Here is a 26,838-nt window from a genome sequence, read left to right on the forward strand (position 1 = left end):
AGCTCTCTGCCCAGGCTGCCAAGCTGTCCAGAGCGCGCCGGGGCTGCTCTGCTCCGTGCAGTGTGGGGCAGCGACTGCAGTAAAGCACACACCAGACGCTGACTCGGGGGGATGGGGGTGGGGGGCAAGCTCAGACCAGGTTTCAGGACAGTAACTGCAATGAATGATCAGAATGATCAGATACAAAGGGAAAACAGGCCAGGTCCTTAAAAAATATTAAAATTTGAAAGAGTTACACAGAGGAAAAGACCAAGATCTTCACCCACAGATCATTCCTGGGCTGGGCCAGGCTGAAGCCAGGAGCCCCCTCCGGGTCTCCCACATGGCAGCAGGAACCCAGACACTTGGGCCAGCCTCTGCTGCCCCCCTCCCAGGCCATCAGCAGGGAGCCAGATCACAAGTGGAGTAGCCTGGACACGAACCAGCACCCACACGGGATGCCGGCGTGCTAAGCCACAGTGCCAATCCCAGGCCAGGCCAGGCCCTTCTGAGGTCCTCAGTTCCAACGGTGGGGTAGAGTGGAGACAGAGAAACCAGTCAGGAGTCGATGGAGTTGGAGGGTGGCTGTTGGCCTGCGGGCAGAGCTTGGAGAGTTCAGAGAAGCCCATTAAAGGAAGGTGGTCCAGGAAAACCCAGGTCTGCAGTAAGCACATGGCGACGAGTGAGCTACCCCAAAATCAGAAGTCACATGTGAAGTAGAAGTGGCTAAGAACTGGTTTAGGGACCACATTTTTAGAAGTAGTAACTATGAAGATAAGGAGTGGGGGGTCTGGGGAGGTAAAGAAGCCAGGTGAGCAGGGATTCCCAGAGGCGGCTGCAGTGACAGGGGTGGGCACCGCATCACCCAGCAGTCCGCGAGGAGCGTCAGGAGGGGGCAGGGTCAGAGGGAGCCAGAGTCTGAAGTCAGCAAAGAAATAGATTACCCAGCAGTCCTAGCGCCCAAATCCAGGACACTACCTTGATGACGTAAGGCTTTAGTCTTCCAAACTCTGCCGGAAGGACTCAGAGTTTCGTTCTGAATCATTAGTGAAATATTCTGGGGCCAGTGCTGTGGTGCTGCGGATTAACGCCGTGGCCTGAAGCGCTGGCATCCCATATGGGTGCTGGTTCTAGTCCCAGCTGCTCCTCTTCTGATCCAGCTCTCTGCTATGGCCTGAGAAAGCAGAATAAGATGGCCTCAGTCCTTGGGCCCCTGCACCCGCGTGGGAGACCTGGAGGAAGCTCTTGGCTTCAGATCAGCATAGTTCCAGCTGTTGCAGCCAATTGGGGAGTAAACCAGCGAATGGAAGATAGCTCGCTCGCTCTCCCCCTCTCCCCGCTCTGTGTGACTCTTTCAAATAAATAAAATCTTTAAAAAATACTATAAAAAGTTAGTGAAATGTATTTTTGTGGTTTCTGTGTATTTACAAGAGAAATCTGCCACCCACACACAGGTGGAGGAGCTGCAAACCCTCCTAGTGTGGCTGCTCTTCTGGAAGGGAGAAAGTGAAACAATGTTTCAACTGCGGGGAGCAGTTTTTCTGACAGTAATTCAGGAAGGGGTCTGGGAATTCACAGTGCAAGGGGGTTTCATGAGAACTGAGTAGCTGTTTTATTTGTAAATCTAGTGGAAGGGCCTTCTGGGAGCTTTTCTGTAGGACAGGAAATATTAACTAGGAAAAAAGTATTTCTCGTTCACAGTGCAAAGGGTTATGAGCTTTCCTGAAACCACGCACTCTGTCCCCCACAGCAGACTTCAGCGTGTAGCACACTGACACGGGGACATCTCCATGAGACACAGGGCCCAAGATGACCATCGGACTCCCAGACCTGAGTTTTCCTCCAGGTCCGAAGCCCACGTGCGCCCCAACTCCCAGGTAGCAGCCTCTTGGGGTGAGGAGGCAGCGCACAGCTCCGGCGCTTGCCAGCTTCCCTTCATCCCCGCCCGCTGCCTGCTCGCCGCTCACCGCAGCAGCGGAAGGGGAACCGGGTCCCTGCTGTCAGGATTCCCGACCAGGAGTGACAAATGAGAACAGGTGGCCACCACCTTCATGCCCCACCCTGCGCCAAGAACACTGGGATTTTCTTAACTGAAGTCGCCAAACACAAGGTTTCTTAAGCCGTTTTTATTACACTCAAGGTATAAGACAAGTACAAAATAATCTTGTAAGTAGGATATTGTATCAGTGAATAAAAAAGGAGAAATCACGCAGTATGAAGAGCTTTGCAAACGCCTAAGATGCAGACGCTGCGACGTAACACACAGCCTGAAAGGGAGAGGCTGCTTTTCCCCTCGTTCAGAAATGCTGGATTTCCCGAAACAAAACAGGGCCAAAATAAAATAAAATAAAATAGGGTGCTCTAAGTATGCGTAACCAAGAGAGGAAGAAAGATAAAGCGGTCTTAACACTACTATTAGCATACCAGACGCCACTGCTCCTGTTTGACAGCCTTTGCCAACACATGCCTACTCCCTTCCCTTTCAGGAACAGCTTCCTCTAAGGAACTCTAGTGCTGCAAACCCCTTAAATAATTTCCTTACGTTACAACCTACAGAGAAAGGAACACTGGTCAGTCTTGGAGAACAGTGGAAGCCATTCCTCACATGCACTTCTCGTCGAAGATCGGCTGGCTGGCAGGGTGAGGTCTCTGCTGTGGAACCTTCCCTCCTATTCTATGAAACGCCCCTTCCGTCCGCAGCCCCCCGCCCCCGCCCTGGCACTCATCCATCCCACCCCCAAAAGTGCAATTCCCGGTGACTTTTTTCTGCGGCCTCTGAACGCCATAGGAAGTGGATGACAGCAAACTCCGTTCTCGGTTTCTTGAAGCCTTCACTGGGTCAAAACGGTGCTCGGAACACCCTGAAAAGGGTGTCTGCTGGGGGAGGCAGTGGGGATGGGGAGGGGGCCTGGGGAATGAGGGAGGGAACACCTCCTTCCTCCCAGCCAGCCTGAGGGGCAGGTGCACGCCGGGCCTGGCTCCGCAGCTCTCCCAGGAACGCGGTACTGCTTCCACAGCGCCGGCACACAGGCCGCTGCGAGCCGGGCCCAGTCCACCCGCCACAGCAGCTCTGCTCCGAAACACCAGCCAGCTCAGGGGTCTTACCAGAACAATCTGCAGCCCCCAAGGTCGCTGAGACCTCATTAGTTCAGTTCAAAGTAAATGCTTAAGATTTGGCATAGAGTGAACAACTATTGGCACGGTGCTCTCCAGTTTCCTGTATAAATAGTATTCACAGGGCCACGGGCCGGGTCAGCCGATCTGCACCACGTTTATGTCGGCAATGAGCCCCTCTCTTCCCTTGGAGCACTGGAGGGAGAGCTGCTGCACCCGGCTCTCCAGGGCCTGGCCCTCCAGGGACACGCTGCTCGGGCCCTTCCGGCAGCCGCCGCCGCCGCCGCCGCCGCTGCTGAGACCCCGGCTGTGGCTGGCTTTGTCACTTGTCTTATTTTCTGCCCCTTCCGCCCTGTCTCCTGGGGAGATAGAGAGAGCTCAAGTGAGTAGATGGGCAGGGGCCAGGAGGCCCACTCAACCCGCGGGGCTCCAGGGGCTGCCCACTGCACAGAAAGGGCGGCTCCCACACTCGAGCCCTGGAGAGCACAGGGCCTGGGCTCTGGCAGGAGCCCCCTGGGGAGCACGGCAAAGGCGCACCCGGGGCCCAGGCGCCTGGCACTGGGGGGACCCTGAGACCCAGCCGAGGGGTGGAAGGGTACAGAGTGGCCTGCCACAGCGCGAGGCTCCATGGACAGGGCAAGGCTGCAACTCACCTCGTTCCACCTCGCACTCGGGGGAGGAGGCCCCGCTGCACTCACTGCGGGGGCCCAGCACTGGGAACATCAGCCCGAACTCCGACAGGGACACGGGGCTGGGCAGGTCCAGGCTGCCGGGCCTCGCCACCGCAGGGAACGGCTCGGCTGTCTCCGACGGGCTCGTGGGTCCGGAGCTGAAGCTGGACACCGACTGCGTTTCTGAGTCATCTTCAGACACGAAGTTGCTGCAGGTGTCGTCTTCAAAGGCCTCCGAGGCCACTGGGGCGAGGGGACAGTCAGTCACACGGGTGCTGACGGTCACCTGCCCCTTCGACTTCCCCTCCCAGGGTGCCCTGCTTCAGACACAGCGCAGGGAACACACTGCGGCCCTGCCAAGCCTCTCCGCAGCCGGAGCCCTGACATGAGGTCCTCGCGATACCCGTAACCCTGCCCTCCACCTGGAAGAGCAATCAGCGGCAGAGCGGCCCTCTTGTCCACCTGTGTCCCTGAGACACACAGCTGCACAGGAAGGGGTCTGGCCCCGCCCACGCCAGGCTGGCCAGCTCCCCTCTGGCCCTACAGGAAAAGCAAGAGCCACTGGAAGACTTGGCCCTGCGGAGCCTGCAGCTGGGGGTCTTTGTTAGCCCCCGCTAACTCCTGAGCTCCGCAAACATGCACTCAGTGCCTACCTGGGTCCCTGTTTGCTCCCTCCGCAGGGCTCTGGAGCTCCGCCTGCCCTGGGGACCAGGACCATCGAGGCCCAGAGGCAGGGCCCTGGCCTCGTCTCCAAGTCTCCTGGAGCCCGCACACAGCCCATGTGTTACTAGGTCTTTCCTCCTCCCTCGCCTTTAGAAACAGCCTGGCAGCTCCCACAGAGAATTACTCCAAATGACAAGGGCTTCAGGAACGTTGGGGACACAAAACAGGCTCAGACCTCAATCCAAACCCCAACTCCACACCTTGCTGAGTGGTAACCTAACTTCTCTGGGCTCCAGCTTTCTCTCCGTGGAGGATTAATGAGCGGTAATTCACACACAGTCGCTGCTTAGATGATGGTTCCCTTTTCCCTGAGAACTAAAGAAGTCCTGGGGAAGCGCCCATGGGCCTTGTAGCACAGAAAAGAGGGGTGCAGGCCAGTGCCGGAGGGGTCTCCTGATTCACCATGAGAAGCCAGGTCAGATCTGTTGGGTCCCTGCCTGCCACGCGGGAGACCAGTCTGGGATGACTTCCAGACTCACGGGACCCCAGCATCCTGGGAAGCCGTAGCCTGCTGAGCTCTGAGACCCTCCGTGCCGGCCACAGAGGATGGGGACCTGGGAGCGCACCGCACGGCCCGACTCACCAGAGACGGCGTCCGGCTCTGGTTTGCTCCCCGCCAGGCCCTCCGCAGCCACGCTGCTGCCCTCCGCGCCAACGCCACAGCCGCGGGGCCCCATGGTGCTGGAGCGCCGCCGCTCGTGGATCTCGTCGGAGATCATCTCCAGGTTCTTCAGGGCCGTCTTGTACTCGCCTTTTGCCAGGCTCAGCTTGGCCTGCAGCTCGTCCACCGCCGCCTTCAGCAGCTGCACAGGAAGGGAGAGGCTCGGTGAGTGAGGGCGCCCCCTGCTGACCTCGAGCTGCACAGGTGACAGGTGCAAGCACACGGCCCCTGCCCATCACTTTGGGGATTGCCAACACACGAGGGAGGAAAGACCTGATTCCTCCCATCAGCCCCCCGACTCCCACCAGGGGACAGGCTCCAACAGCCCAAAGCCCACCCCAGCAGGGAACAACAGTCTGGCCGTCCTGGCCATTTGGCCCCCAACACAGTACTTCTCAAACATGCGCTCATGTGGAGGCCCCACTCCCAGAGTCTCTAACTCAGCAGGTGCAGGGCGGGGCCTGGGAGCCTGCCTTTCAATCCTGGGGCCCGCACAGGCTGCTGGTCCCAGGAGCACACAGTGCGAAGGCACAACCGGGCCCAAGACAGAAAGGGATGGAACAGCCCAGTCCAGGAGCTCCCGGGAAAACCACAGCCCAAACTGCATCCTGGGACAGCCCTGCTGCATCACAAGGCGGGGGCCGAGGGGCAGGAAGTCCCACCCGCCAGGAAGCCCCAGGCCACACGTACCTCCAGCTGCACGTAGTACTTCGCCTTGAGCTCAAAGTAAGGCCTACACAAGACAAGGAAGAAAGCGTTCAGAGTACCCTGGTGACCGTGACAGAGACCCCCACGGCTGTAGCAGAGGCCAAGGGGAAGGAGGGCGAGGCTCCCAGCCACCACCCGGGGTACACACGGCGGTGGGGGAAGCACAGCAGCACTGCCCACCTTCCCCTTGCCCACAAAAATGCCACGGACGCCAACACCTGCTGCTCAGCAGAGCCCAGAGCGCCCCCTGCAGGCCGTCTCCCTCACTGCACCTGGACCCCACCCAGGCCCAGGCCCCTCCCGGCTGGAACTGGAGTCCAGGGCCCCAGGACAGGTCTTTCTGGAGCCCCGCAGGTGCACCCTGCTCCAGGTCTCTGGCTGGCAGGCCATCCCCAGCCCCGCTCCTCTCTCTTGGAGGCCCAGCAATTTCGCAGGAAGCAGGGGCTTGGCGTGGCCCGGAGAAAGAGGGCGAAGGCCGCACCAGACTCACTTGGACTTGTTGATGGCTCTCTTGAGCTTCTTCTCCAGCTGCCGCATGCGGCCCATGGCGGCGTTGTACCTGGCCGCGGTCTCCTTATGCACCAGCTCGCTCCTCGTCTTGGTCTGCTCGGCCTCCATGACCTTCAGACAAGAGCAGGGGTCAGCCCGGGCAAGCCCAGAACAGCTGCTGCTTGGGGTGTGCCTTACATCACTCTGTAAAAATACGCTTTGGGGAAACGAGCAGGCAGAGAGAAACCGGGGCAGGGGCTGATGGCAGACAAACGGCCAAGCAGCACCAGGGCAAAGAGCAGAGCCATCGAGAAACTGGAAGGAGAGTCCTAGAAAGACGGGGCACCAGCAGGCACAGGGGCCCGTCAGGCTGCTGCCTGCAACGCTGGCACCCACGTGGGGCGCCAGTTCAGTCCAGCGGCTCTGCTTCCCACCCAGCTTCCTGCTGATGCGCCTGGGAAGACAGGCGATGATGACCCAAGGAGTCGGGCTTCTGCCGCCCATGTGGGAAGCAGGCCTGGAGGACCTGGCTCCTGGCTTCGGTCTGGCCCAGCCCTGGCTGTTGCAGCCACTTGGAGAGTGAACCGGATGGAAGATCTCTGGTCTCTCCCTCCCTCCCTGTCACTCCGCCTTCCAAGTAAAACATCTTAAACAGAGACGCAAACAGGTGTGACAGCAGTGTAGCCAACGAGGCAATCCCGATTTCGGTTGTTTGGGCCTTTCCCAAATGTCCCAAATTAGCTGGCCGGCCACAGAAGAATCCAGGACCTGGAAGGGTCAACGTTAAACAAAAGCCAAGTCGCTCCGATCTGATTTCAAGGCTTACAAAGGTTTATGACCAGGAGACCAAAGTTCTGGCAGGATGTCCTGGTGGGAACATTTTGTTAAGCCTGGTGACTCAAAGGCCATCGGTCCAGGGCCCTCAATAGCACACACCCAGAGACGGGGGCCCGGCCAGCCCTCTGCCCGGCCTCCTAAACCCAAGCAACAGAACAAGGCCTGCCTGGAGGAGAGGAGAAGCACCTGGCCACAGCGACAGCTTCCTAACCCCTCTCCATCTTCCACCAACAGCTCACGCACGCTGATCTGGGGTCTTGATTGTCCTGTGGAGCCCAGCAGGACACTGCAGGAAGGGGCCGCTGTGCCCAGAACTTAAGGTTAAGAGTGAGGCCCCCCACCTGGGAGGCCAACGTCCTGCCATCTCCTCCTGGCCAGCAGCCACGGTCAGCCACGGCGCACTGCGTTGTGATAAGGACTCTAAAGGCTAGCAGGGCAGGTCACGAAAGGCTTACTACAGGCATGAAAAAGTTGGGGGGGGGGGGCGGCTGTGGTGTAGCAGGTAAAGCCCCAGCGTGCAGCCCCAGCATCCCGTGTGGGTGCAGGTTCAAGTCTCAGCTGCTCCACTTCTGATCCAGCTGCCTGCTAATGTGCCTGGGAAAGCAACAGAAGATGGCCCGAGTGCCTGGGCCCTTGCACCTGTGTGGGAGACCTCCAAGAAGCTCCTGGTTTTCAATCGGCCCAGCTCTGGCCTTTTAGGGAGTGAACCAGTAGACGGAAGACCTTTCTCTCTCTTCCTCTGTGTGTGTGTGTTTGTATGTAACTGCCTTTTTTTTTTTTAAGACAGAGTTACAGAGCCAGGTAAAACCAAAGAGAAAGGGACAGAGAGACAGAGAGGTCTTCCATCTGCTGGCTCACTCCCCAAATGAATTCAACGGCCAGAGCTGAGCTGATCCGAAGCCAGGAGCTTCTTCCAGGTCTCCCAAGTGGGTGCAGGGGCCCAGGGACTTGGGCCATCGTCTACTGCTTTCCCAGGCCACAGCAGAGAGCTGGGTCAGAAGTGGAGCAGTTGGGTCTCAAACTGGCACCCATGTGGGATGCCAGCGCTTCAGGCCAGGCGTTAACCCACTACGCCACAGCGCCAGCCCCAGTGATGTATCTTTTAACAAAGGCTTCCACACTGGTAGTAGTTTTTAAAACAATAAAAACAAAACCAGAAGCAACTGAGCTAAGGCAGTGGTGACGCGCTTGCTCAACCGGGACCAGAGGGCTGGAAGCATTTTTTCTTTTTGCACTGAAACGCACGAGAAGCATGTCACACGTGACCCTGGGGGAAACAGCAGTGACTCTCGGGGTGGTCTCAGATCTCAGGCTCTAGGGCTCTACCCACAGGACTCTGATGAAAACTCAAAACCAGACACCGGGCTGGGGAGCTGTGCGGCACACAGAGGCAGAGGCTTCCTGACCTCAGGCGCTCACACAGCTCCCAGCAAGACTGCGAGGTGACAGACAAGCACATCACTGGCCCCGCTCTGCCCGTCAGGCCGCGTCCACCATGTCCCGGCCCAAGCCCACCCTCCCTGCCTACACTCGCAGCCTCCCGAGCTGGGAGGGAGGCCCACACACATTCAGCTTCCCGCCTCCGGGGAGAAGGCCACCAAGCGTGTCACCTTGGCCACGTCTCCTAGGTAACCAAGGAGCCCCCCCCCCCTCCTGCTGCAGCCTGCATCAGGCAAGGGAGGAGGGGGCAGCCCCGGGCCCAGGGTTCTCCAGGGAAGTGGAAGCAGCAGGGAACAGAGCACAGCCACAGAAGCGGCCCAAGGAACAGCCATGGCTCAGACCTAAGGCCCCTGAAGCCACACCCCAGGCCCCCCAAGGGGCACCCTGCTCTCCTCAAAGGTCCCGTTAACCAGACGTCAGGTCTGGACTCGAGAACCCCACCCCCATCCCTGTACCAAGCTCTTCCTCTTTACTCCCATCATATTCAGTTCAGAGCCCCATGCGCTGATTAAGTACCTGCTGTGTACAGGCACTGCCCAGCACACAACAGACTAAGCCCAGCAGTGACTCTCAAGTCAGCAACACCTGGAGCCCGCGGCAGGTGAACCTGGGAGGGCGACCTCGAGTCTGTGGTCTTTGGGGCAGTGGCAGCCAAAGTGCTGCAGGGGCTGGCAGGGGCTGCGCTCCCTCCTCTCATCCGGCCCTGGGGCCCTCTGCCCCACCGCCATCTGCCCGGGCCAGCTCCCAGGAGCACTCTGCTCCAGGGGGCCGAGCTGGATACTCTGGAACTTTCTCCATGCCTGGGGCGAGCCACCGGCTCCCTGCCAACTTCAGACTGTGTCTGCCTCAGCCGGCAGCCCTAAGAAGCCAGGCCACCCTGGGGTTCCCGAAACCTTCAGACACCCACTCCACCCCCGGGACCGCCCAGGAGACAGCCAGAGCCGGCACCAGGCAAGCAGGTGGGCAGCGGGCCCTGGGATGCCACCCAAGACCAGCCACCACCCTCCCCGCCCCGTCCAGCACCGGCAGCGTGCCCGCCCCCGGGAGCCCTGCCCTTGCTCAGAGCAGCCCACAGGAGACTTGTCCAACAGCTGGGGCCTCCCTATCCAGACGCCGGTGGGCACTGCACAGGTGGGCCAAGCTTCACCCTGCGTCCCAAGCCTGCAGAACGACCCGCACCAAGTGGGAGCTACCCGGCCGACATGGCCGCAGCTTGCTGCTTGCCCGTCCCCAGGGGCCTGTCCCTCCGTGTCTTGCCGGCAGCACAGGGCCAAGGCCAGGCCGCTCCGCAGGGAACAGCAGTCTCACCGTCTGCTCAGGCCCTCAGTGAGCCCTGCACACCACTGCGTGATTCTTCCCACTCCCAAGAAGGCAGCTCTCACCACCACACGGGAGGGGGCGGTTCAGACCCACATGTGCCAGCACGGCTGCCCCACGCAGCTCACCTGCTCCCCGGGACCAGGGGCTGGGGCTGGCTGAGCCTCCGGCAGCCACCTGCTGCACCAGCTCGGAACAGCCTAGGCCCCCCCAGCTCCCAGCCGTGTTCCCTCCTCCCGGGCCCACCCTCCTGCAGCAGGGCCAGGACAAAACGCCCTCACGTTCCCAGAAAGGCCAGCCCTGGGCCCTCCTCCCCCTCCTCTTCTTTTTTTATGTGTGTAGGTATTTATTTAACAGAGGACGAGGCGAGGTGGCATGGACTCCCACATCGCCCATCCTCTGCTTCACCCCCCAAATGCCCACGATGGCCCGGCTGGACCAGGCAGAAGCCAGGAGGCAGGAGCTCAATCCAGGTCTCCCACTTGGGAGACGGGGAGCCAACCACGTGAGCCATCACCCTGCTGCCTCCCAGGGTGTGCACCAGAGCAGGAAGCTGGAGGTGGGAGCAGAACTGAGACTAAACCCAGGCACCCCGACATGGAATGGGGTGTCCCGGGCAGCGTCCTAACCCCAGGCCGAACACCTGCACCCCAGCCTTGCTCTGGGTCTGCTCTTCCTCGGCCTTAGGCTAGTACCTTCCTTGGACGCAGGCTTCCCGGAGGATTAAGTCAGACAAGCAGTGTCCCTCGGCAGGATGAGCGCCCAGGCCCGTGAGGCTCTGCGGTGGTCAACATGAGCCCCCTTCTGGGGAGACGGGATCCCAGAGATGGGTTCCCGGTCAGCAGCACAACCGCAAAGCCAGGCGTCTGGCCTGCAGGGAGCATGCAGCTCTGTGGCACCCTCACGTCCAGAGAGCTTGCCCTGCAGGCTGCATTCAGGCTGCCTCTTGCTGGCGTCAGTTTTGAATCCGTCAGTTCAGGGAGAAGCAGTCAGACTATGCAACCGTGAAGGAAATGAGAAACGCCAACCCCAAGGTGGAAAGCCTGACCCTGGCCCTGGCCCTGGCCCTGGCCCTCTCATCTGCAGAGGTGTCCCCCATGGCCAAGGACACGGAACGACTGGGCCCTTCCCTAAGGAAGCCATGGAGAAGGCACACATCCCCTGAGCCTCCAGGGCCACTGTGGAGCCCTGCGTGACCTCAGGAGGTGCCAGGACATCTCGTACAGCTCCAGGTGTGTGCACTGCACAACTGCAGAGAGCGACTTTCCCCAAGACTGCTGTGAACAGTGCCCCCTGCTCAAAGTGTGCAGTGTGGAAGTCCGGAAGCACCTCTCCTTGGGCACACTCCCCCCCGCCACTAGGGCCTCAAAACTGGGAAACTAGATAATCAGTGCAGGGCTGAGCATTTGGCCTAGCAGTTAAGACACCCAACATCCTGCAGCTGAGTGCCCCAGTCTGATTCCCGCTCTGGCTTCTGACTCCAGCCTCTGCCAGGGCAGAGCCCGGACGGCTCCAGCAACTGGGTCCCCGGTTGGAGACCCCAGGGAGACCCGGATGGACTTCTGGGCTCCCAGCTTTGGCCCTAGCCCAGCCTCGGCCATTGTGGGTATCTGGGGAATGAACCAGCAGATGGGAGATTTCTTTGTGAGTCTCTCATACGAAACAAATGTTTGGAAAAAATAATTTTAATTTTGTAAAGTGACATTCAAAGCAGATGCATGCTTTGCTCGGTGTTTTTTGTTTGTTTGTTTGTTTGTTTTTAAGCTTTGCTCGTCTTTTAAAGAACACATGGAATAATTTCTTACAGGCCGACCCAGAGCTCCAGCAGGGGTGGAGGGAGGCTTTGAGGACAGCTGATGGCTGGGTTCTCTTAGTGCAGGGAGGGCAGGCACGGGGAGTGGAATGACGGGGTGTCCATTTCAAACCTCTCTGGCTTGTCAATCTCCAAGATTTCCACCCTCCCCTTTGGCTTCCCCGACTGACCCCCAAAAAGCGGTCCCAGCCTGGACTCAGCTGTGAGCATCAGGCCCACTGGGGGGCAGAAGACTCACACAGAGCCAGCTCCTGGGCAGACCCGCGGGGAGGTGGTCAAGGATCTGACCCTGGCTTTCTATTTAAGGAAGCGCGGGCCCCTATCCGTGCGACACTGAAAGGGGAGAGGCTGCTGGCACCCCTCCCGCCTTTCTATTCCAGTCCCCTGGCAGCCTCGGGAGCCACAGCTCAGCACCGTGACCTGACCCTGCCTCCCTGACCCCGGCCTGGGCCAGAGCTGTGGTCTGACGCCCCCGGAGCGAAGCTCCCTGGCCACCCTGCAGTCAGCCAGTTGGGGGGTGGGGGTGGGGGGGGGAGGCCGGGCCCAGGCTGGCGCTGAAGGTCAGCAGGAACAGGAGGGAGGAACCCAGGAGGCCCCCATTCTGGGCAGCATAGAAGCCCAGCAGAGGCAGGCAGGAGTGCCCAGGTCCCGCGCAGCCAAACTGTCCTCTCTACCTGCCCCTGCCCAGGTCCCGCTGTCATCCCTACCTGTCCCCCAGCCCCCAAGTCCTGTGCTGAAACCTGATCCCTGGCGTGGTGGCCTTAGGGGGTGGGGCCTTTGGGCTGATCAGCTCACAGTGTAAAGCCTCTGTTAACAGTACTGGTGCCTTTATGACAGAGACCCAAGAGAGCTCTGTGCCCCGTGCCACCACGAGCCGGGAGATGAGCCCTCTGTAGACACACCTGCCGGCGCCTCGTTCTCAGGAACTGGGGGGTGCACTTTTCTGGGGCTTATAAACCACTGGGTTTACGGTCCATCAGTTACAGCAGCCCCAGCGGACCAGAGTTCTACCACTTCCCACGTGGAGCCACCTGGCCAGACAGGAGCCCCAGAATAACAGCAGAAAACCAAGCCAGTCAAGGACTGAAGATCAGACACAGCCCGCTTCCTCCACACAGGCTGGCTCCTCGAATCCCAGCCTCACCAGGCCCCCTGAACTCTGGTCTAATCCACCACGACCCCCGCCTTCCACCAACAGCACCACCGCCGAGCCCAGGTCCAGCGCGGTTGAGACGTCCACTTGGAACTCCACACCCGGGCACGGCCCTCTGCTGGGGCTCCGTGGGAATGGACTGTGGAAAACTACCTGGTCCCCCTGAGGTGCCCAAGTCCACGGTCAAGACCTTCAGGGATGAGCTCTACCAGGCTGACCTCCAAGCGGCCCTGAGCGGGGGAGCAGTGACCCGAGTGGGACCTGGCACCAGGCTGGGACCACCTGAAGATAAGCTGACCTCTGGAGAGAGACTATGGACACCTGGGGGAACGCAGCGCATGCGCAGTGCAGCGCGGGCGCAGCCGCAGCCCAGGGCGGCTCCTACCCTCTGGGTGGCGTGGTTCAGCATCTCCTGCCAGGCGGAGTCGAACTGTCGCTTGTCATCCTCCAGCAGCCGCTGCTCGGCCAGCGAGATGGTCTCCTTGGCGGCACGCAGCACCTCCGTGGCCCTCTGGAAGTCCTGTGTGGCCTTCTGGGCTTCCAGCTGAGCCTGCGTGACAAAGCACCCCCGTAAGAAGTGACAGGGGCTCCCCATGGCCTGTCACGCTCTCCCCCACCCCGACCCCCACCCCCAAGGAAACGAGCACCCTGAGAGCCAGGATGTGCCCCGTCCAGCTCTGCCTCTCCCACTCTGGGACAGGCGAGGTACCCCAAGGCCTTGGAAACGCCAGACAGGACAACAGTCGCCCGACGAGGAGCGGGTGCCGACTCGCTGAACGGGTACTTTTCCCAATGCAGGACCCAAAGGATCAGAAGAAACACATGGGCCCTCAGTCAGTGGCAGACAGGTGCACCCAGCTGTGGTCACACGCTCCGGGAGATTCCTAAGGCCAAGGTGGACACGGTGGTGCCCAATACCTTCCCTGCCCAGGCCTGTGGCTCAACTGTGGGCATGTCAGAACCAGAGAGGCCCCACGGGAGCAGGATCCCAAGGGAGCACGGGCCACCCAGGGTCACAGGGCTGGTTAACGGGGAGCTGGGGGCAGACTGCTGGCAGCACGGTCCCCAGGCCAGCACTGTGGCTCTGCCACACAGCCCCCCACTGCAGTCACACTCACGGACACCAGCGACAAGGGAAGGGCCTACCTGTAAGAGCTCAGCCCCACCAGCCCGTGGGGGCTCCTGAGCATCTGAAATGGTATTAATCCGCTGTGGAGCACAAAACACGCCTAATTTTTAAAGACTCTCTACAAAACAGCCCCTGGGTGATTTGTGCACTTAGTACACGATGAAACATCTGGGATATAGGGAGGCCAAGTAAAATACATTCAAATTAAGGTCATTTGTTTCCTTTTTTAAAATTTATTTGACAGGTAGAGTTATAGACAGTGAGAGAGAGAGACAGAGAGAAAGGTCTTCCTTCCGTTGGTTCACTCCCTAAATGGCTGCTACGGCCGGCGCGCTGCGCCGATCCGAAGCCAGGAGCCAGGTGCCTCCTCCTGGTCTCCCACGCGGGTGCAGGCGCCCAAGCACTTGGGCCATCCTCCACTGCACTCCCGGGCCACAGCAGAGAGCTGGCCTGGAAGAGGAGCAACTGGGACTAGAACCCGGCGCCCATATGGGATGCCAGTGCCGCAGGCGGAGGATTAACCTATGGTGCTGCCCCCCCCCTTTTTTTTCCCCCACTCTGTCTACTGGGAAATGTAAAATACGTAGCAGACGCACACTGCATTTCTCTAGGATGGGGGAAATGCTTCCCAAAGAACAGGCCGCGTGGCTATGACTACAGCAGTGTGAATGTGTCTGAAATCAGCTGCCAAACATCCCGTTCACCCGCCAAAGCCCCCGCAGGCCACGGCCAAGGGTCGGCCACCGCAGGGTCCCCCTAGGCTGACAGAGGCCCTGCTGGGACACCCAGGGGGCAGCCCCCTGGGGCTCAGAAGGGAGAAGGACCAGCAGGGCCCCACCCTGCCCGGGAGTGACTCTCACATGACTTAGAGGAAGTGTTCAGAAACCGCAGGCTGAGGGCGCTTGTGAAGAAGATGAAGGGGAAAAGGAGAACCTGAGGCTTGGGAGCACGCCAGCTCCCCACCCCCACCCCGCCCCAGGGCAAAAGGGGAGGGGGAGGGGCCCCAGGGGGGCTCCGCCAGGAAGCAGCCCAAGGTGGACTCCGCAGCCTGCAGGGAGTCCACAGGGAACTCCAAGGAGAAATGACTTCCTGCAGGGCGAGCTGCAGGGGTCCTGGCCGAGGACAAAGGAGAGGGTGACACAGAGACAGGCAAGGGCCAGCGCAGGCCAAGCCGGGAGGAACCCAGTGCCCTGAGAAGAGGATCTCTAAGAGCTCTTGCGGCCTCGGCTCACAAGGAAGGCCAGGCAACACCTTTGATGAGGAACCTGCCTGCCGCGGCCCCACCCTGCGGCCCTGGGACCAGCCAAGTCACCCACGCCCACTCAGGCGTGCTCAGCCACACTACCTCCCTGGAGCTGATCAACCCACTGAGGAGCAACGTGGCCGGCAAGACCCACCCCGCCCCCCTCACCACACTGCAAACCAACACCAGGAGACACAGGAGGACGCTGTACCTGCCAGGACACTCACAGGACATCTCGCTGCAATCCTCCCTAATTATGAACCTATTCTCTGTTCAAGCAAGTAGAGATGCCCTTGCAGGGATGTCCCCAACACAGCGGCGGCCACACCGCAGCCTGGCACTTCCCATAGCTCCTCCCAAGAAGATGACTCCCAGACTCCACGGAGGCGGGGGAGACATGGCTCGGCCCAGGCGGCCGTGCATGACACATCTTTTTTGTAAGGATTCATTCATTTATTTATTTGAAAGGCAGCACTATAGCAAAGGGTGGTGGAGACAGAGAGAGCTTCCATCCACTGGTTCACTCCACAAATGGCCGCAACGACCGGGCATTGTGTGCCACCCCAGAGCGTCTCCCCAGTTCAAGAACTGCCAAGCAAGGGGCCAGCGCTGTGGTGTAGAGGGTAAAGCCGCCACCTGCAGTGCCCGCATCCCATATGGGCACTGGTTTGGGTCTGAGCTGCTCCACTTCGATCCAGCTCTCTGCTATGGCCTGGGAAAGCAGTAGAGGATGGCCCAAGTGCTTGGGCCCTGCACCCACATGGCAAACTGGGAAGAAGCTCCTGGCTCCTGGCTTCAGATCAGCACAGCTCTAGCTGCTGCAGCCATCGGAGGAGTGAACCAGTAGGTAGAAGACCTCTCTCTCTCTCTCTCTCTGCCTCTGTCTCTCTGTAACTCTTTCAAGTAAATTAAAAAAAAAAAAAAAAAAAAAAAGAGCTGCGAAGCAGGAGGGGCCAAGGTTTTGTGCCAATACCTGTGAACCCTCCCACACTTTTTTTTATCCTCCACTGCCCTCCTGGGCCACAGCAGAGAGCTGGATTGGAAGAGGGACAGCCGGAACTAGAACCAGCACCCATATGGGATGCCGGCACCACAGGTGGAGGATTAACCAAGTGAGCCACGGCGCCGGCCCGCCTCCCACACTTCTATACCCTTCTCAGTCATGGCGGCTCATGGCCTGCCAACCACACAGCAGGCCCCCGGAACCAGCACGCCCCAGGTCACAGCCCTCCTGTCACTGCAGGGGCACTGCAGTCACCCACCCTGGGCAGAGGAGGCGCCTTGCTGCGGGCTTCCTCCTGCTCTCCCCACGGTGCTGCCGGCACCACAGCAGCATCCCCCCTCACCCACACAGAACTGCCGATGTTGGGGGGTGGGGGCGCCACACTCACAGACGGGGCTCACCGCCACACCTAGACCCCCAGCCCACAGAACTCAAGGACAGAGAAACAATGTGCATCAGCCATTTTATCACGGAAACAAAAACTCAGGGTCCCCTGCTGGGGCGGGTCTGTCCCTTCCTCCCTGCGCTGCCACTCACACGCCTGCCATCTCCACAGCACCCCCAGGACACAGCAGCACCTGCAAGGTGTGCAAGACACATCCATGAGGGAAGCCTCTACACCCTTCCACTGCGATGCACAACACACAGACCCGGGCCACGGAAAGTGGCCTGGTCACCGCCCGACGATCTGAGGGCGGGCACAGCAGGACGGACGCCACCCGTGGCAGGAAGCGCCCGCTCTGGAGCTGTGCCCGTGACAGTCCTCGGCAGTTAATGAGTAGCTGCTGGCTTCCCCTGAGAAAAGGGGCCCAGGAGTGGGCTGTGCAAAGAACCGGGGGTCCCAGCTCTAGAAATAACATCTTCCTGCCTCAGCAGACGAGACCCGGCCGGCACAAGACGCCCCGCAGAGCTCTGAGCCCAGCGCCGGGAGGTGGAGGAGCCAGGTCATTCCCGTGCTCCGCTTCTGCCTCGACAGGCCCAGCCCTGGCTACCTGGGCATCAGCAGCACAGCTACCAACACTTGCAGGGACAGCCGTCCAGAGATGGTCCCACCAGCACCACACGGATGGTTCTCCATAGCTCTCCAAGGCCCAGGACCCCAGCTCTTAACAAGTGGCAACAAAGCAAACATTCCAACGCCTTGGACAGAACTGGCATTGACTGCCCAGGACAATCGGGCCACTGTGAGGCCGCAGGAGGAACAGGGCACATTCCTGGCACCAACAACAATGGCCATTGTCGTGGGTCCATGACCTTGAACAAGTCACTCACCTCCGCAGACTGGAATGCCAAGGCCTGTGGTCCCCCAGGGGCTGCACACAAAGAATCACAGCGGTGGTCAGCAGCCACGGGCAGTGGGCCGTGGAACCATCGAATGACTTTGCTTTTGCAACATCACTGTATGCTTGCAAGTTTTCCACAATAAAAAGTTTCTAAAACTGCTTCCTGGTGCGTGTCTTAATCAGCTATCCCTTCGCTGGTGATCTACCATTCAGTTCTTTATACTCCACGCCATGCCACTGGGTTAAGGAGTAACAGTGGGAGGAGCAGGAGGCAGCCCCTGCTCCTGAGCAAACCACAACAAAGCAGCTGCTTCCAGTGGCTTGCTTTAAACCAATCCTAAGACGGCACATATTTGAAACGGCTGGGGAAATCTGAAAAAGAACTAGACGATATTTAAGAATTATGACTGGGCCGGTGTTGTGGCACAGGGCATTAATGAGCCAGTGCACATAATGCTGGCAGCCCATATGGGCGCCAGTTTGAGTCCTGCCTGCTCCACTTCCAATCCAGCTCCCGGCTAAGGCACCTGGGAAAGCAGCAGAAGATGGCCCAAGTGCTTGGGCCCCTGCACCCACATGGCGGATAACCAGGCTCCTGGCTTCAACCGGGCCAGCCTTGGTCACCGCGGCCAGCTGGGGAGTGAATCAGTAGATGCTCAATTCTACAATCTCTCTCTCTCACGCTCGCTCACCCTGCCTTTCAGAAAAATGAATACTTTTTTTTATAAAACATCTATGATTAACTTTGTTAAGAAATAAAACTGTGATCTTTTAAAGGTTCTTCTCCGCTAGGGTGAGTGAGTATCGAGACGGGGAAATGAAACATGAGTGACGTTAGTAACTGCTGACGCCAGCGACAGGGACAGGGGGTTCACAATGACTCTCTCCCTGCTTTAGTGTACACCTGAGAAATTCCAAAAAAGAAAGTTACGGGGGTGAGGAGGCCGGTACTGTGGTGTAGCGGGTGCCGGCACCCAATATGGGCACCGGTTCAAGTCCCGGCTGCTCTACTTCCCATCCAGCTCTCTGCTATGGCCTGAGAAAACAGTAGAAGATGGCCCAAGTGCTTGGGCCCCTGCACCAGTGTGGGAAACCCAGAAGAAGCTCCTGGCTCCAGATTGGCTTAGCTTCAGCCATTTAGGCCATTTGGGGAGTGAGCCAGCGGATGGAAGACCTCTCTCTCTTTCTCTCTCTGCCTCCGCCTCTCTGTAACTATGCCTTTCAAATAAATACAATCTTTAAAAAAAAAGTTACAAAGCCTGGTCTTCGAAACCACTGGTTCATCAGTTACTGCTTTTGCTAGTTCCCTTTCACGTAACCCTTAAGGAAATGCTACTCACTAGAACAGGGATGCTGGCGGGCCCTACAAGAGGCAAGATTTTCAGAAAGTAAACAAAACCAAAAGAAAGAAACGCCTCTAAGATGGGCAGTGAGGGGAGTTTAGGAGGCAAAATGCTCTCTCCTGCTATGACACTAACCCCCAGCTCATTCCAAGTCCTACCATGGACAGAAGACCAAAAGCACTAATAAAAGCCACTCTCATTACACAGTCCTCCCAGGCAGGGCCAAAGCCTGCCTGCAGGCCTGGGCCAATGCTACCCTCCACTCACACTGCCCTGGCGGAGGGCACAGCAGGCGCCAGCAAAGGGCATTTGGTTACCACAGCCCCAGTGGGTGCCATGTGGAGTCTGGCCTCCAGGCCTGCTGGCAGGTTCTGTACCCATTTACACTCAAAGCAACAGGCCTGGTCCAAGCTCCAGGGCTTAGCAAGGAAGGGAACTGGAACTCGAACCCAGACCCCCAACCCCAACAAGCTGCAGGGACGCAGCACACCCGGGCCCTGTGCCGTTCCACGTCTCCAACGCTGCAGCCTGCTGAGGAGCTCACGAAAACTCACTTCCAGAAACCCCCTGCACACTGCCAGCTGCACACCCACTCCACCGAGCGGGCACAGGCGTGGCGCGCCCTCTGTGGCTCCGTACCTAGGCACCAATGGCTCAATGGAACCCGCAGCAGAGGTGCCTGCCATGGTGACTTCGCTGGATTAAATGAAAAGCTTTCTGTCTGGCCTCCCCGCTCCCAGTCCCACACTCCACGTGGCGTAGACCGAGTCTCACACAACAGCATTCGGGACACTGGCACTCCTGACAAAGTGTGCATCTGATGGCCTGCTCCCTGGCCTAACACCCCTTCCTCAACAGGACCAGGCTGCGGCACACGCTCCCCCTGCCCAGCGAGACGGAGCCCCTCACCATCCACTCCCTACTCCTGGAGGCCAGGAACACGCCCTTCTCCCTCACCTCCCTGCAGGGGACTCCGGCTCATCCTCAGAAACCCATCTCAAACGTCCGGTCCTCTGAATTCTCACGTACCACGGCGTGCTGGAGGCCGCCACCGAATGGTCAGCTCTTCTTGCTTATGGAATCCCTGAGGCCATTTAAAAAGTTCTTGTCACCCCTCAGTCTACAACGAATGGTCCTATTCTAGACTCACAGGTCCCCTCTTTCCTGAATTTCTACTGAGCTTCAGTTTGCCAGCACTTGATGGAGAACCCGTTCAGACAGCCTATACTGCTCAGCAGCAGCCAAGCACCCGAGAATCTGCAAACCCAAAACTTGGCAAACGTGGGAATCATGCACCCAGCACGGAGCAGAACGCCTGCCACTCCCCCTCCCCGCCCCACACACAGCCATGCTGCGGCATGGCTGGTGTGTTCCCCGTCCCCGAGCCCGTCCCATGTCCCAGAAAGACTACTCCCCAGCTCCTACCCACCACTGTGCTGAAGAAGGCCACTCTCATGCTCAGCCAACACGGGAAGACCAAGTCTGTGGTTCCCGAACCACCCATCCTTCCCAAACTCCCTCAATCACATCCAGACGGCTAGGAAACTAACAGCCAATCACAAGGAGACATCATCACACATGGCCCAGGGAGGCTCAGCCTCTGGATTCCGGGAAAGAGGCAGTGAGAACACATGGAGCGCTGCCCATCCTCACCACCTGCCCAGCCCGCCACGCGGTGCTAATCCTGCACTCCGCTCAGCTTCACTCGGAAACTGCTTTCTAACATGAGTTAAACAAACAGGTTAGGGGTGGGCATTAGGCACAGCGCCATCAAGATGCCTGCATCCTAAGGCCGGTGCTGTGGCGTAGCGGGTAAGGCCACCTGCGATGCCGGCATCCCATCCTGGCTGCTCCACCTCTGATCCAGCTCTTTGCTATGGCCTGGGAAAGCAGTGGAAGATGGCCCAACACCCTGGGCCCCTGCATCCACGTGGGAGACCCGGAGGAGGCTCCTGGCTCCTGGCTTCAGATCAGCACAGCTCCGGCCATTGCGGGCAATTGGGGAGTGAACCAATGAATGGAAGACCCCCCTCTCTCTCTCTCTCTGCCTCTCCTTCTCTCTGTGTAATTCTTTCAAATAAATAAATAAATCTTAAAAAAAAAAAATATGTCTGCTTCCCATTTTGAGTCCCAGGACTGCTTCTAGTCCAACTTCCTCCTGGAAGGCAGCAGGTGACAACTCAAATAATTGAGTCCCTGTCACCTACACAGCACGTTCCCAGCTTTGCCCTGGTTTAACCCCAGATGTTGTGGGCATTTGAGGAGTGAACCAGAGAATGCAACAGGTAGATGTAGATACCTGTGTATTTGTTTGTGTGTGTGTACATTTCAAATAAAGATACATGGGTTCAGAGCCAGACATTCAGCTCATTGGTTAAGAGGCTGGTTAAGAAGCCTACGTCCAGAGCCATCGCTGTAGCGCAGTGGGTTAGGCCGTGGCCTGCAGTGCCAGCATCCAATATGGGTGCCGGTTTGAGTCCTGATTAATCCTCTTCTGATCCAGCTCCCTGCTAATGTGCCTGGAAAAGAAGCAGAAGATGGCCCAAGAGCTTGGGCCCCTGCACCCATGTGGAAGACCTGGATGGAGTTGCTGGCTCCTGGCTTTGGCCTGGCCATTTGGATTGTCAACCAGCAGATTAAAGATCCCTTCCTCTCTCTCTCTCTGCTTATCAAATAAATCAATCTTTGGAAAAAAAGGACAACGACAATGACCATGTCCTACCTCAGAGTGCCCAGGTTCAAGTCTCACCTAGGGCTTTTGACTCCATCTTCCCACCAGTGCAGACCCCTGGGAGCAGTGGTGATGGCTCAAGTAGTCAGGTTCCCGCCACCCACATGGGAACACCGTGGATGGAGTTCCCAGCTCCTGGCTCGCGCCCCTGCTGCTGTGAGCATCTGGGACTTAAACCAGCTGATGGGATCTGGCTGGTGAGCTGTCTCTCAAACTAAATAGATACATAAGTGGGTTTTAAAGCCATTGCTATCCCTGAGACAATAAATACTCAAAAGGAATGAAAGGAATATCTGTCAGCAGCCCGCTCCCTGCCAGGCGGGATCTACAAGAGGCGGCTCTTGCTTAACTGGACACCTTTGCACAAACGCTTCACTTCCCTCCCAACGGGCTGCCGTCGGCAGAGGCCAAGGTCACTCCAACGAAGTGACTCAGTGAACACCAGCTCACTGTGTGGCTTGGGAACTTGGAGTGTCTTCTCCTGGCCTGGGAGCCCGGGGGAGACCCATAAAGAGCAGGTCAGGGAGGAGAGAGACAAGAAGACAACCCAAACCCAGGGACACCTGCAGCCCCAGGCCCAGGCCCCTCAACAGTGTCCAGCTGCAACAGCAAACAGTCCAGCAGCCCCCAGCTGGCCCCTCCCACTCAGCACATGGGATTTCTATGCTCTGTGGAAGCAGCAGCAACCTCGGTGACCAAGGAGGCGAATGGGAGCAGAAACCGTGGCTGGAAGATGCACTCCCCAAACCTGGCACAGTGGCCGGCGCATTGCATACGCAGAGACGCCTCTGCTTCATTAAGGTACCCAGCTACAGCACAAACGAGAAGCCTCAAACTCCCTCACGGCCAATCGTTTTAATTCATCTGTGATTTTTGTTATCTCCTGCAGCTCACGTAATAGATAAAGGTCTCTCTGGGTGCATCTATCCTTGGAAGTGCCTGTTTATGGTGATATAAAAATTCACCTGAAAAACCTCCATACCATACACAGTAAATCCTGAGTTGTGAGCACCATTCTCTCAAGACCAGATACTGAGGCCGTGCTGTGGTATAGCAGGTTAAGCCACTGCCAGTGATGCCAGCATCCCATACGAGCACTGGCTCAGGTCCCAGCTGCTCCACTTCTGATCCAGCTCCCTGCTAATGCACCTGGGAAGGCAGAAGATAGCACAAGCACTTGGGCCCCTGCACTCACGTGGGAGACCCAAATGGAGATTCCTGGTTCCCGACTTTGGCCTGGCCCAGTCCCAGCCATTATGGCCATTTAGGAAGTGAACCAGCGGATGGAAGACCTCCCACTCCCCATCCCTGCTTTGTGACTCTTTTCAAATTAAAAAAAATAAATAAATCTTAAAAAAAAAAATCAAGCATTGCCCCTTGCACTCAAGATGCCTCTTCTAAGCTGAATGGTAGGAGCTGGGATGAGTCCCATGGGGCTTCAGGAAATTTGCGCCTGGGTAAAATATGACCCTCTTTGAATTTTTTTTAAAAGACTTACTTATTTGTTTGAAAGGCAGAGTTAACAGAGAGGCAGAGAGAGAGAGGTCTTCCATCTGCTGGTTCACTCCCCAAATGACTGCAATGGCTAGAGCTGGGCAGATCCAAAGCCAGGAGCCAGGAGCTTCCTCCTGGTCTCCCACGAACTGCTTCCCCAGGCCATAGCAGAGAGCTGGATCGGAAGTGAAACAACCAGGACTCAAACTGGAGCCTATATGGGATGCCGGCACTGCAGACGGTAGCTTTACCTGCTGTGCCTCGGCACCAGCCCCAGACCCTCTCTGAATTTACAGAACCAAATTTCTGTATTTCTGCCCCAGGCCACATTTGAGATCATATGACTACTGCAAAAGATTCACAGATAATGGAATTAACAGATAGACATTGGCTCCCAAATTTTGAAACCCATCTCCACGAACTTTTTGAAGGCCTATCGTACAGACGGATTTTGGAAATCCCTTGAAGGCAGGGCGAGGTCTGCCCACCGGTGCACCTCCAGGTGCACCTGCTCCCCCGCCCCACCTCCTCCAGGTGACCTCCCGTCACTGGGCACCACACGGAGCCTGGTGCAGGGAGCACTGCCAAGGGAATGACCAATTCACAGCAACTCCAATCCCCAGATCCACCCCATCTTTTGCTTCTGGCTCTGAGTGACCCGGCAGGATTTTAAGACAGGTTGAGGATCCCTTATCTGAAATGCCTGGGGCCAGAAAGGTTCAAACATCAAGGGTCTTACAGATCTTGAAATATTTACAAAGACTCTGCCAGTTGGGTATCTCTAATCTAAAACATTGCGCAAGCCACAATTTTTTGAGCTCAAAAAATGCACGTTTTGCATGCTCAGATTAGCAGCGTTCAACCCGTTCAACTCGTGCACCTGCCAGAAGAATTCCAAAGGAATGCTGGGCAGCGGAACAGAGGAAGACGAGGGTCTGGTATAAACAGCAGCCACCACAACGCCCCTCCCCGCCGAGCACAACGTATGGAAAAGCCGAGCAATGTGTGTCAGCCTGTGGCAGAGTTGGCCACGCAGCTCGTCAGAGACAGCGTCACCCACGCAGGCTGAGGCTCACGGCACTTCAGGCCCCCCAAGGCCTGCCGAGAGACAGGAGCAGGCCTGCGATGGCCAGGGCAGCAGCTGGGCCCCGGCCTGGGGAGGCCAGGTGGACACAAGCTGGGGTGCCAGGGGCTCTGTGTGTGAGCCCAGGCCCTGGCAGGTCCCTCCCTTCCCACCTGTCACCAGCACATGGAGCAGCCCTGCGGGACCCACGGCCTCTCCTCACCCCAGAGGAGGATGGAAGCCAGCAAGGACAAGGACAAGGCATATACACGCGCGCGCGCACACACACACACACACACACACACCGTCTCCAGGCTACAATGGACCAAGCTGGGCTAAGAGGCGATTTCCACCCTCAAGGAGGTCCCGTGTTTTGGATGCTGGGAACTCACACTGGACCTCATGCAGCCTGGATCAAGCCCCAAGCGGGCCATGCAACAGCAGCCCAGGAGCGAGCGAGTCAGTGCACAGGAGGCACCCACGGCAGGGGAGGACTGGCTTTCTGTTACGTAAGCCAAGCCGGGGCTATGTCCTCGTCCTCCTCGCACGCATGCGCTGGGCGCTGGAGCCGGGGAATGCCTCCAAGGTGCACTCAGAACTCTCACCCCGGGGGGAGTGTTTCCGCTCTCACAGATCCAAACTCAGAGCAGCCAAGCTGAAGGATGCTCAGGGAGGGGGAGGGGAAGAGGCCCCAGGAGGGGCTCCCGGCAGCCCCCCACCCTGTGGGGGCTGGGTCTTTGCTTCCCATACATGAAGGGTTAAAGTCGAGCTCGCGTCCCTCAGAACTTTCTGCAATGAAAGAAACGCTCTCCATCTGCACTGTCCCAGAAGAGCAGCCCTTCAGGCGTGGCTGGTGACACGAGGGGCTAATGGCCCCCACCGCAGCCCTAGCACGGGTACAGGGAAACCAGCGCAAGAAAGAACAGATGACGTCATGACAGAGACCGAGACGCGGTGTTCCAGCAGCCGGGAGTTGTGGCGTGGGTGGGGGCGTGCGCACAGCACAGATGCGGAAGATGACGGCGGCTCGGCCAGATGGCACAGGGCCTGGTGCGCTGAGCCTGACGCTGGAGACAGAAGACAGGAGCTGTGCGAGAGACAGCGTCCCCCAGGAAAAAACAGAAGCAATCAGACAGGCTCACGGAGGCAATCAGACAGGCTCACGAGCCAGGGACTGGCTAGGTGACCATGGAGGCTGCGAGGGGCCGGGGCTGTGGCTCAGACTGCAGGAGCCCCTGCTGCACGCCCGAGGTCACTGGGTTGTTCTGACGGATCAGGAGGGGCAGGGCACTCTGCTATACTCTAGGCCTCTGATTCCAAAGTCGGCCTCATCCAAGCACAGCCTCGCAGGAACACTGGAATAACACTGCACCCGGCATCTGGCCACAGGGCCCAGCACAGAATCAACCATCACCCGTGCTACGGTCTTGAGCAAGACAATCAGCAGAAGAGACTACAGTCAGAGAACTCCCCTGTGGAGCTTGTGCCACGGAAGCAAGAGCGAGCGCTGGCCCCAGCTGGCTTTTCCAACAATCTCCCCGACCTACGGGGGGCACGCTCACCTCCTAGACCCCGAAACTGGACAAAGCTTCCTCCCCAGCACCACCAACTTCCGACTTCAGGAGCTGTCGCCAAATCCTATCAAAGTGCAGCAGGCTCGCACTGGAATCTGAATTTCGAGTGAACACACCATCTTCTTAGCACAGGTCCCAAACACTGCACGAGACGGACTTGTAGTTAAAACAACAACTGTCTGAAACTCTGATGTAGGCTGGTCCCGCGTCCTTCCGGGAACCCTGCCTCTAGTTCAAACTCCACAAGGACATTCTTGCGGTCTGGACCACTCAGTGCCTCCTGCGTGGCATCCTGGCGGGATGGCTCCTTGCCCCGCCCATCGGGACGCTCCTGTGAGTGATGAGCCTGCGCCATGGGCACATGGCTATGCTGAGACCAGCCCATCTGCAAGCCTAGGCTCACCAGACTCCCCCGGGCAGACTTCCACAGGAGGGAAGGGAAGTGGAGGATGTGAAGTCACAACCAGGAAGGCAGGGAAAGCAGGAGTCTGCCAAGGTCAGGAACAGGAAGGGAAAGGTGCGCCAAGGGCCCCAGGCCCTGTCGCCCTGCAACGTAAGAAAGCCTGCCCACGTTGAGAGACACAATTTACAGTCTGGTTTGCTTTCCCTGCAAATGTGACCACTCCGCCACCCTCTTCAGGGAATGCCTGTGGTTCGCACACGGGGGTGGAACGCAGCTCGGCCAGTCAGCCCGTCGAGCGTATTAAAAACAGCCACAGGAAGAAAAAAGCCAGCCAGCCCCAGAAACCTCATGGTTTCATGTACAAGTGCAAAACTGCACACCCTGCTTCCCTGTACCCGTTAGACAGTGGGCACAAGCCACAGCTGGCAGCTGCAGAGAGCATGTCCCCCGCCCAGCCACACCATGGAGAAGTGCCACAGGACAAGGACACAGGGACTGTCCAGGACAGACCCGACACAGCAGCAGAGGCAAGAGCCAGCTCGCAACCAGCGCCCTCCAACGGGGCTTCCTGCCACCTGCCAGGCGTGAAAGGGTCACTGCCCACCACCCCACAAGTAGAGGACCTCAAGGTCAGCGGCACTGCACCTGCTCCAGCCAGCCCTCGGGG

General features: G+C 58.4%; 1 protein-coding gene across 3 annotated transcripts in view; it reads right to left on the bottom strand.

Annotated features, from left to right (window-relative positions):
* Window positions 1–2,090: 2,090 nt before the first annotated feature.
* The window catches only part of SH3BP5 (SH3 domain binding protein 5), a 57,786-nt gene continuing 33,038 nt past the window's right edge, over window positions 2,091–26,838 (bottom strand). For 2 of the 3 annotated variants that reach the window (XM_008266026.4, XM_002716172.5), the window contains exons 4-9: window positions 13,291–13,455; window positions 6,347–6,477; window positions 5,839–5,881; window positions 5,071–5,290; window positions 3,747–4,007; window positions 2,091–3,452 (exon numbers count right to left, since the gene is read on the bottom strand). In XM_008266026.4, the coding sequence (XP_008264248.2) occupies window positions 3,232–3,452; window positions 3,747–4,007; window positions 5,071–5,290; window positions 5,839–5,881; window positions 6,347–6,477; window positions 13,291–13,314 (900 nt within the window). In that variant the 5' untranslated portion in view covers window positions 13,315–13,455 and the 3' untranslated portion in view covers window positions 2,091–3,231. Of the gene's footprint in view, window positions 3,453–3,746; window positions 4,008–5,070; window positions 5,291–5,838; window positions 5,882–6,346; window positions 6,478–13,290; window positions 13,456–24,586; window positions 24,669–26,838 lie in introns of those variants that run through there. The other variant, XM_051818481.2, reaches the window with a different exon arrangement.

This window comes from Oryctolagus cuniculus, chromosome 4, assembly GCF_964237555.1.
Source record: "Oryctolagus cuniculus chromosome 4, mOryCun1.1, whole genome shotgun sequence".
NCBI lineage: Eukaryota > Metazoa > Chordata > Mammalia > Lagomorpha > Leporidae > Oryctolagus > Oryctolagus cuniculus.